Genomic DNA, 12,095 nt, shown 5'->3' with positions numbered 1-12,095 from the left:
TCCTTAGCCCTAACCTTGTGGAAGAAATTCGCCTTTGTGCTAATTTGGAAGGTACATTGGTTGCACAAGGAAAGCGCATTGCTTGGAAAGAAGTAGATACCATCGAACTGATCGTTTTCTTAGGTGTACTATTACTTGCTGGTGTTCAAAATAATTGGGATGTACCTGTGAAAGAACAATTTTTAGATTCTCGATCAAAATCCCAGTTTTACAGCCACTATGGGTATAAACCGTTTCCTGAACACTCTCTGTAAGATTCGATTTGCAGACAAACGTACAAGGGCTGTGAGAAGTAAGATTGATCGCCTTGCACTTAATAGTTATGTATGGAATATATAACTGTACAAGAGTTATGGTGACGAGCTTATTTGTTACCGTCGATGAACAGTTAGTACCTTACAAATGTAGGTGCGGTTTTATTCAATATATGCCACAAAAACCAAAGAAATATAAGATAAAAGTATTTTGGATTTGTAACTCGAAATCTGGTTATGCGTACAAGGGCATAGTGTATACTGGTAAGGCACCTGGGGGGCTACAAACACTAATCTGTCCGCCACTATTGTCATGGAATTAAGTGCTATTTTGAATGGACATCCTGGCCGAAATATAACCACCGATGATTATTTTACAGGCTTACCTCTCGCTAAACAATTGTTGAATAAACATATTACACGAGTTGGAACGATACGTAAACACAGAAGGGAAGATCCTCCCGCCATGATTGCTGACAAGTCTCGTGGTAAACATTCGTCTATACTTGTGTTTCTCCCTAAAGTGACAATTGTGAGCTTTGTTCCAAAGAAGAATAACAGTGTTCTTCTTTGTTCAATCCATCACGACGCTAGTATTGACCAGAAAAGCAGTAAGAGAAAACCTGAAATAATTACATTTTATAATGATACAGAAGGTGGTGGTGACTTACTGGACGAGCTAGTTAGAACGTACACAGCCAAAAGACAAACAAAACGTTGGCCATTGGCATTATTTTTCAATATGTTGGATGTAGTAGCCACTGTAAATGCTCACATTTTATACACATCTACATGTCCAGATTTGAAACCGAATCTCACGGATTGTCGCAGAATGTTTCTGAAGGAACTTGCAGAGGAAATGATGAAACCTCTTATGGAAAGGCGAGCTTGAATTCTGAATTTGAGAAGAACTGTAGCAGATGCTCTGATAAGGTGCGGAATCAACATGTGTCAAAAACAACAACTGTGTCAAAAAACAACCGACTGTTGGAGAGCCAAAGAGAAAAAGATGGTCCGTTTGCCCATATTCTAAGGACAGAAAAACTTCAACATGTTGCTATCGTTGTCAGAAGTATATTTGCTCATCACATACCATTTCCTTATGCGAAGACTATGTGTAACGTTGTATCAAAGAAAGTACAAGGAACATTTTGAAGTAACTACAAGGAACACAGTACAAGAGTATTGAAAGAAGGAACAAATTTAGTACATATTTCTAGTTAAGATTTGGACAGCATTAGCCAGCACAATTGTCATTAAAAAAAATTATGTTTAAATTCAAAGCAATAACATTCTGACTAGTATAATATATAAAAACATTGCTATTTTCTAAGAAAGGTAAACTAAACGTTGTTTGCATTATATTTCATTCAATATTTACTCGATTAACTTTGTACAATTTCATGTAATAATTTATAAGACATCTAGCTTCACGTGCAATTCCAACCACTTTGTACGACTGAAAGTCAAACTTTAAACCCCTGATTGTGTGCGAGCTACCTTAAACCAACCTAACCATTACGACTGATTAGTAGCATGCATAAACACTAATCAATCGCAAAACTAGTACACTTCACAGCACTACTACAAAAAAACGTAAAAAATAGATACGTCCAGTCTGTTTCCTTGTTAAATATATGTGGGTCAAAATGACCCTGGAAGTGTAAAAATGGGGATTTTTTCCAGAAGTGTATCTACGGGTTAATAGTCTTTGATGCATCACAAAATTTTCTCATTCACATATCTTTCTCCCCCTCCCCTAAAACAACTCCACTTTGAATAGACTGCTTCTGACTTCTAACACTCACACTCTGGTACTGGCTAAGTTAAAATGTCTTTCCATCCACCATAATTTAGATGCCTACATATTTGATGTGATCCTTATTGCCAGTACCCCTGTTTATAATAAAACTATAAATACTCAGTAATTATATTTGTTGTATCTGTAGTCATAATTCTCAATCTATTTCTTTGCATCAGTTTCTCAATTTCCTTTCCTGTGCATCTTTTGAATATACAAAGTGGACTGCTTATCATGGAACAACGTGCAAATATCGACAGGGAGCATTGTCTTATATACTCTGCAATAGAACTTAATTAACAGTGTTATCAATCCAACATAAAGTTACATATTTTAATAGTACTATGCTATTTTATAATATATATTGCAACTTTAGTAGTTATCCGAAACTTATAACACAAAATTTATATTTAGTGTTAAAAACCGAGGATGCTACAGTGTCACAAACATTCGTGAAATCCAAACTTTGGAGGTCTCTGCAACAGTAATAATGTAAGTGAGACGGCGTATCACAAATACCCATAAAATCCAAATTTAGAGATTTCTGCAACAGTAATAACGCTAGTGGCACGGGAGTATCACAAACATCCATAAAATCCAAATTTTGGAAGTCTCTGCAACAGCAAAATGCAAGTAAGATGGACGTGTCACAAACATCAGTGAAATTCAAATTTTGGAGATTTCTGAAACAGTAAAATGCAAGTAAACCAGGTGTGTCACACACATCCATTAAATCCAAGCTTTGGAGGTCTCTGTAACAGTAATAATGCAAGTGAGACGGCTGTGTCACAAATATCCATAAAATCCAAATTTGGAGATCTCTGCAACAGTAATAACGCAAGTAAGATGGGATTTTCACAAACATCCGTAAAATCCAAATTTTTGAGATCTCTGGAACAGTAACAACGCAACTAAGACAGGCTTATCACAAACATCCGTAAATTCCAAATGTTGGAGGTCTCTGCAACAGTATTAATGCAAGTGAGACGGGGTGTCACAAACATCTATATGATCCAAGTTTTGGACATCTCTGCCACAGTAAAAGCGGAAGTGAGACGGCGTGTTACAAACATCTGTAAAATCCAAATTTTGTATGTCTCTGCGACAGTAAGAACGGGCTTGTCACAAACGTGTAAAATCTAAATTTTGGAGGTCTCTGCAACAGTAATAGCGCAAGTGAGATGTATGTGTTACAAACATCCGTAAAATTTAAATTTTATAGGTCTCTGCAACAGTAATGACGGACGTGTCAGAAACATCCGCAAAATTCGTAAAATCTAAATTTTGGGTGTTTCTGCAGTAGTAATAACGCAAATGAGACGGGCAATGATGTCAAAACCATTCGTAAAATCTAACTTTTGGAAGTCTCTGGAACAGTCATAACGGAAGTGAGACGGGCGTGTTAAACATTTATAAAATCCAAATTTTGGAGGTTTCTGCAACAGGAATAAAGCAAATGAGAATGGCGTATCACGAACATCTGTAAACTCCAAATTTTGGAGGTCTCTTCAACGGTATAAATTTGAGTGTCACAAACATACGTAAAACCCAAATTTTGAATGCATCTTCAACAGTAATAACGGGCGTGTAAAAACATCTGTATAATTTAACTTTTGGAAGTAACTTCAATAATAATATTGAGAGTGGCACAGATACCCATAAGTTACAAATTTTGGAAGTTTCTGCGATAGTAATAACGCAAGAGAACTGGGCAATGTGAATTTTGTGTTGAATACTTTGACCATAATATAACTTATTTCTAAAGAGTAGGAATAAAGTTAAAAGAAATTGAAATTTTTACTATCATCAAACGATACATTTTCACAAAAGTATTTAGATAAGTGTCAAACAAAGTCACATTTAAGGTTTATAATAAACTAAAAGATTGTAAAAGCGTTTACAGCAATTTGATATCTGAAATCATTCTAGAGATATTATGAATATTGGTAAAGTTTGCAACACTATTTAAATTATGTAATTGCGAATGCTTGTTGTAATTGCAATCATTAAAAAGTATTGTTGTAATGTTACAGAAACACACGAAAGCAACATTTCTTAAAAACAATTTCCTCAATTACGTCATTTTAAGCAATATGACATCAATGTATACCTTTCTTTTTAATATCATCAGAAAGGGTTGAGATATCAAATTGTTGCTAATTCCGATTTGATCTTTATGTCTATTGAAACCATACACAAAGTTCGTGTTAAATTAGTGCTGACGATATCACATAGAAAGAAAGTTAGTCCTATTTATATAATCATCAATAAGAGGGATTAATTATTTTCTTTGATTATGCCAGCATGAAAATTTTCGTGTATCTTCTGGCTTTCTTATAAGAGCACTAATTTCCTTTCTATTTGGTATTGTGAGCACTAATTTAAAAATGTGAACACTAATTTAACACTAACTTTGTGTGTGGGTTTTATCTCAATTGGTTGAGTGGGTGGGCTCAGCGTGAACCTAGACCCTCTCAGAATCGCATTTTGTTTCCTGCACTCTCTCTCTCTCATGGGCAACCCCGTTTTTCGCTTACTATACTTTAATCTCCATTAATATATATACCGGCCCTGTGACTCTGCGTAAATTCGGGCCTGCTTATAAGGGTTTTACAGTGGGAAATTAACAAAACACAAATTTGCTCTAGTACTAGTTATCCCAAATGATTAACACACTATGCTTCGAAGAATGTTCACGAAAACTATCGCCTTGTAAGAGCAATTTTATCCAGCCACAAAGAAAATTAATATATATTTGCATCCATCCTTGCTAGCCTCTAGTGATAAAGTTAGAATTTTATTGGAGTGTTTCTTCACTAGTTTTGGAGTTCTGGTATTAGGATTGTCCATTGTTCTCAATTAGGCGTGATATCGCGATTTTTAAGGAAATTTTCACTGTTCCGAACTACGCCTAAGAGACACATTATCCAGAGGATTTACCACTATATGCAATTGTAAATTCGACCTACAATGTATACCTGTGACCTACTGAGATATCAATATCGTTCTACGGTGTTGTCAAAAATTAAATCATTGTCAATGAAGTTATTCTCTGTTTGTACCGGTTTCGTTGAATTAACTTCAAGTTGGCATTACGAATCTTTAGTGTTTTTTATTTAAATTTTCGTTGACGAATATAGCTATATATGTATTTTTTCTATTATTCTTAATGAAATGTTTCATGTAGAAATTTGGGTAAAAGAAACCAGCGTACATATTTGATAAGTGTGTACCATTTTAGGGTTACCAAAAGGGTGCAACCATATCTGGCAAACAACTCAGGAATTTATTTCGGCAGAGATCCAAAGTTTTTGGAGAAGCTCAAATTCAATTTGAGGATAAATTGTTATAAAGTTTTTACAATCGTATTTTGAACTAAATTTGCAGAAAAATTAGGTTTTCGAGGAGTTCGGACTCCCAGAAACCACCCCCTGTGCATGTCCCTCCTATCTGATATCATGATCTGTGGATGTGAGTGCAAAATAAGGACAATGCTCCATTACTAAGGACTTGCACTTAAATTAATGATATTGCCCTATCATCTTAAATTTTTAAGTATTTAAGCATCATGTTACCTAAAAAAAATCTTATGAGTGAAAGAACCAATGAATAACAGTATTTTCACATTGCAGGTTGACTCCTCCATACTTTGTGCTTCTTGTAATGTCTGAAGTAGCTAGTACAATGATTCATCAGGATAGTGTTATGCAGCACAATCTTGACCATGAGACTTGTCGCCAGTACTGGTGGAGGAATTTGTTATATATTTCGACTTTCTACCCTAAGAAAGAGATGGTAAGATTACTCCTACTTTTCTGTATTATACTGAATGTTAATTTCTTTATAACTGTTATTAATTATAGTATTTCTTTCACGGTATCTTAAGTGTTCTTCATATTTAATATAGATAAAAGATACATATGTTCCAAGAAAGTATTCCATGTTTTTATGTGAACATTTTATTCAGCAACAATACAGTAATGTATCGATAATTCGCGTATCAATTTAATGAAAATATCTGACGTAGATAAATCAGATATCTTGGTTGGCAACATTTAGACAGCAATCTCAGTGCCGGATTGTTGCTCTGGTATGTTAGGACAAACTCCGTACTACGTGAGAAGCAGCAGAACAAAAGTCTCCAGTGAGTTCAGGACATGGTGGTGGTGTAAAATAATGATCACTGTAATTTCCAAAATGGAAAATTGTTAGCACTCGGTCATATGCTGCGAGCCGGACGAAAGTTTCAAGTTTATTGAGCTTATTCTAAGGGACAATGATCAAAGTAGTGACGGCAAACAAAACTCAATACGAAACCAAAACTGCAAAGAGGAACAGTAATAGGAAGAAAACCCTCAGTGACAGGTTTCGCCTAGCATTACATTGGATTGTTACTCAGAACCGCCATGCGACTGCAGTGCAAGTAACTGAGGAACTCAAGCAGTACCTCTCATAACTTATGTCGAGAACCTCAGTTCGTCACGAGTTACATGACATGGACATACGTGGTTGGGTTTCACGATCGAAAACACTGATTCAGGAATAAGTTTAGCACGGCAGTTCTAACATAACATGGATTTAGCACGATGGTAACGTTACCGCAATAATGCAACATGGACTGTTGATGACAGTAAACGTGAGATATGGTTGAATTAATCTTTATTGGTCTTATTTTATACTACGCGTCGTGTTAACGAGTAACTGATACCCAAAGAAGCATATGATTCATAGTATCACCACTCATCCATGAAACATAGTGGCAGCGGACTGTGATGCTGTGTGTCGCAATATCCTTTTTTCAGTAGGTTGTATATTAACTCTTACTGATCACTTCACTGTTCCTATGTTGCTATTTAAGGGATTATATGCATGCTGTGGATCAGATGTTCTTTCCGGGTATAATGCGCCTCTATTTTACCAGTACAGCTGTACCGCAGCGCATCACATAATAGTTTAGAAAGGTAGTGATACATATTTTGGTCCACAGCTTATAATTTAACACTAAAAGAAATTTTTTTTGAAGCGAAATAAATAAAAAAATAGTTTATTGATTCCAGAAGTCGATTTGAAGTAAAAATGTTTATAAATACGTAAATTTAATATTTTTCTGTGGATGAAATTTGAATTATAATAATACCAGGTTACAAATAGAAATAAGAAATTGTTTGATTTGTAGCCAAAGGAGGAGATAAACATGAAGCAATAGTTCCAAATTTAGGTTGAAGGAGACTTCCTCTCTCTCTCTCTAAACCATCTGCCATCGTTTAAATGATATGCAGGGTGTCCACATGAAATCTCCCTGAATACAAATATTAACTGGATGGAAACAGTGTCAGAGAATAACGGTTTGCGTCATCTTGAAGAGCAACTCAAACAGTTTTTTGTTGTTCCGCAACAAAGTTTATATGAAATTTTGTTATTTGTAGCAGGTGTTCACAAGCAAAGATGACAACAGCACAAGAGAGAGCGGAGTGTATGGTATGGTTGATTGAGACTAAATCACCGATTACCGTGCAAAGTAACTTCAGACAAAAGTACCAACGGGACTCACCAGACAGCAAGCCCATTAAAACATGGTTGAGAACTTTCTGGCCACGGGGAATGCCAACCGACAGCCTGGCTCGGGCAAAGCAAGAACGTCTGAGGAATCTGTGGATGAGGCTAGGGAGCCCTTCATTAGAAGCGCAACAAAGTCAGTTCGTAGAGCGTCACGCGAGCTGAACATCCCACGTTCAACGGTCCATAAGCTGCTTCGTAAAAGACTGCGTTTGTATGCATAAAAGGTGCAAATCGTACAGGCGCTACCGTCCAAGGACCTACCAAAACGAACCAGCTTTGCAATGAAGATTCTGGAACAGATCGAGGATGATCTCGATTACTTTTTGAGGGTGATTTTTGATTTTCAGTGATGAGGCAACATTCCACACATCAGGCAAGCTGAATCGTAATAACCTATAAGTGATATTTTTCCTCTTCGTCACAAAATTGAGGAAGCCATCAACTCGATGACATCAGACATGCTACATAACACATAGCGGAAGATTGGATATTGACTGGACATTCTGAGATCTACTAACGGAGCCCATATAGAACTGTATATATAGGCAAAACACTTTTTGAGTTGCTCTTCAAGATGCCGCAACCTGTAATTCTCTGACACTAATAGTTTAAATCCAATTAATATTTGTAATCAGGGAGGATTCATGTGGATACCCTGTACATTGAGATTTAAAACAGCATTAAATTACTTGAAAATTTTATTGAAAATTTCCAATTTAGTTAGATTACTCATTTCAGAAATTATATAATAGATCACTAACCACTATTTATCTATCATATGACTGCGTATTACTGCATGCATAAAATGAAGTTTTCAACATCGAAAAATTTACGAATTACTGTACAATTTGGTTGTACATCTGTTTCGCGCTGTCAACACGAAACATTTCTAGCGATAAAACAATATCGATATCTCGAAAATCATAAGTAGACATCATGGGTCCAAATGAAGAAATATCACTCGCGTATTTTGTAATTTTTTTAAAGATAATTTGTCATCCTATCATATAATGCGTCTCTCTTAGGAGTAATTCTAAGATAATGAAAATTTTCTTAAAATTTGAGATATCTTGCTCAGTGACATCGCCAGAGCGGTGCAAGAGGGCGGGCGCCTCCTGCTGAGTACGTCTGCTCCCATAAATTTGGTATTATAACTAGGTCAAGTAATCTAAAAGTATCCCTTACGGGATACAAATAATAGCTGTCCCCCTAAGAGATTTCTGTGTCCCTTCATGTGCTTCCTTCAAAAAATTAAAGCTCACGTCGCCATTGATCCCGCCTAATTCAGAGCAAGTGGCAATCTTGCTAGCTACATATACTTCTAATCTTGTGTTGTGACTCTCTTTGAACTATTTCAATACTTAAGTACTGTATATTATTATTATTATTAATATTATTATATAAACAATTAACTAATCAAATTTTCCTTTTACCCCACAAACATTGAGACACTTAGTGCTGTGTTGAAGGCTGATTAAATGTTAGCTAAAAAGAGTTCAGTTTCAAGTCCTCGCAAATTTTGATCAATTTGAGGTTTTATACACTGCATACATTTTAAAACTGGCCCCCAGCACAAGTACTAGAACTTAATTTACACTCCTCCAACCCTATCCTCTTCATCTTTAAGGGTTCAGTGGTAAAACGCTTACCTCTCGTGTATGGGGTTCATGGTTCGATCCCTGCCCAAGTAAACTTATGGTGGATTACATTGTGTCCGTGATTTTTCTCGAGACACTTTCGTTTCCTCCCACATTCTCATTCCACTAATTCTTTCATGATGATTCACTTGCCTTAACCATCCGTCTCCCTTAGTCCAACAGGTATAGATAATTGTGGAACGTTTTAATCTAATTTCTTCATCATCTTCCATTTCCTTACCAAATTGTAGTTCTACATCTCATATAGCCTAGCTGCTGAAAGAAACGCTAAAAACTAAAATCAAATCAAATCAAACTTTTTCTACCGCTTCTACAGCTACAATGCTCTCCCCTGTTCACTCCAAATACAATAATGGAACAACAAAGGTGCAAATAATACACGATTTTAATTACAATATGCACCAGATTCGATTTTAAAATGTAAGCACTATATTGAAAGGGATTTTATTCTCTTCTGACAGATCAGTTTGACATGTTCTGAAATTAAACTACAAGAATTTTGTTCAATGCTATTGGTTAAAATTCAGTTAAGTATTTGTGATCCTATATTTGGATTAATTAGCACTGAGTAAATAATAACAAAAGAATAATATAGAAATATTTTAATTCAAATATGATATGTTTATGAAATTAATTTATACTCTTATTTTTTACAGTGTTCAGTGTGGACGTGGTATTTATCTAATGACACCCAGTACTATGCAATTGCACTTATAATTCTTATGATTGGAGTCCAGTAAGTAAAAGAAGAAAGATTTTTTTTTTGGTATTTGGATGGAAACGTTTTTGAAAGGGATTTTTGAGAGGGCCAGGGGAAGACAACGGTAGGCACCACTTCCTTTAAAATTGAGTTATTAGGTAGAATGGGTTACGATTGAACCACAAAACTATATGTAGGTAATTTAATTTCGCAAGTGTACCTGCAGATGTCAAGGAGAGCTTGTTTGGTATGCGTCTTTACATTGTATTGCATGGGAACTATGAACTTTCTTTTGCAATTTATTCGAAAGTTAGAAAAATGTGATATAGCATTGTCTTCCCCAGAGCAGGCACGTAGCCAAGGGGTGAGTCCGGGGGGTCCGGACCGCCCCCCTTCGGATCCAGAAATGAAAAATATTAAGGAAGGATGAAACAAAAAGAAACGAGAAAAAGATGAATCAGCGTAAAAATATAAAGCTACAGCAAGCGTTCTATTACTCTTTCTTATGAGTATCTTTGTGTACAGAAAACGGGGAGGGGTCAAGTTGAAAATACATATTATTGTAACGGAACATTCCGGATCCATCTAACTCCATGCTAATCCTGTGGACTACAAATTACGATCGATAAACCAGTTCGATCAGATAGACTCTCAGGTAGAACTTATGAAATGACCAGAATCACCAATAATATGAGCCATTTTGAATTTCGCGGCAACACTAATCCATTTTATAGGATGTCTTTACTGCCGAAATATATCTCGTTGCTATCCTTCACGGTATTAAACGAAGATGAGAAAAAGAAGAAAGAAGACAAGAAGAACCGAATTCGAATGACCTCGGAAGCTTATATCTTTTTCAATACTTCTTTATATTCTTTTACTCAAGATTTTTTCATAGTCTTTTTATTAATATACTTACTAACATATCCTCATTTTAGTGGCCTAACAAACCAATATTAATATGTTGCCAGTAAAATAGTTTAGATTGATCGATCCTCTGGTGTGTAACCACAGTATTTCATATCACGCCCCCCCCCCGTTACGAAATCCTGGCTAAACGAACGAATATATGTTGCCAATAAAATAGTTTAGAATGATCGAAGCCCTGATGTGATAACTACAGTATTTCGTCACGGACCGCCCCTATTGCGAAATCCTGGCTACGTGCTTGCCCAGAGCCGCTCAATTTGAGATGAATTTTTTCTAAGTTTTATTCGCCTGGTTCTGCCAAATAGACTACAGAGAATAAAAAAGAAACTTCACTATGATTGGATGAACACTGAAATTATATGAGAAACAAGTATATTCTAAATGTGTTTGGTAAATCTTGTTCTTTCCCAGCTAACCTGTGTTAGACCACCTGACTATTTCAGCCGTCAGGTCTGAGCATAGCCAAAGCGGAATCGTTTCACATAATTTATTTATTTATTTATTGCGCTCATTTCTTTTCCTTCAAATATTATATAGTGCATAAATCTTATCCTCCCAGTATTATCCTTCCAGTACTGCAAAAACAAGTATTTCAGTTAGTAAAAAATAAAACCCAGTTTGCTGACAAAGCAAACAGCAAAGAGCTCAGAAAATTAGTTCACCAGTGTTTCGCTTAAGTTATTTTTATCATTCACAAAAATCGAAAAATTTTAGTTGCAAATTTAGCTCACAAGAATGACATGATCAAGAATAAGAAAAACAAGAAAGTAAAGTATCAATTCACCTCACAACCAGCTCAGCATAAACTAATGAGAACGAACTTTGATACTAGAAATAATTTTCTTCTAACTTATTATAAAGGTAACCAATGTAACTTCTGTCGCTTTTTCACCCACCACCTTCGAACATCAATATGTCATATAACACGTACTTAGAAAATCAAAACTAGTCCCCATCAGCATCGACGATCTTCTGCCAACGTTCTGGAACGCCATGGATTCCACCGCGGTAGAACCTGGCGGGTCGTGAAGCGAAGAGGGTATCAAGTGCATTTTGCACCTCTACTAGGGATTTGAACTGGCGTTTTCTAAGGTGATTGTTCAAGGAATGGAACAGGTGATAATCGGACGGTACAATGTCCGGGAAGTATGATGGATGCAATAATGTTTCTCATCCAAAGCGTATAATGGTGT

The 12,095-nt window shown here is 35.9% G+C and overlaps 1 protein-coding gene across 1 annotated transcript in view; it reads left to right on the top strand.

The window, feature by feature from the left end:
* LOC145690159 (nose resistant to fluoxetine protein 6-like) overlaps positions 1–12,095 on the top strand; it is a 120,381-nt gene that overhangs the window by 89,111 nt on the left and 19,175 nt on the right. The window contains exons 8-9 of the mRNA XM_081764770.1: positions 5,688–5,850; positions 9,929–10,008. Coding sequence (XP_081620896.1) covers positions 5,688–5,850; positions 9,929–10,008 — 243 coding nt within the window. The remainder of the gene's footprint in view (positions 1–5,687; positions 5,851–9,928; positions 10,009–12,095) is intronic.

The sequence above is a fragment of the Thermobia domestica genome, chromosome 7 (genome assembly GCF_964235325.1).
Source record: "Thermobia domestica chromosome 7, izTheDome1.hap1.1, whole genome shotgun sequence".
In the NCBI taxonomy this organism is placed as follows: domain Eukaryota; kingdom Metazoa; phylum Arthropoda; class Insecta; order Zygentoma; family Lepismatidae; genus Thermobia; species Thermobia domestica.
This window is presented reverse-complemented; position numbering and strand designations above follow the sequence as displayed.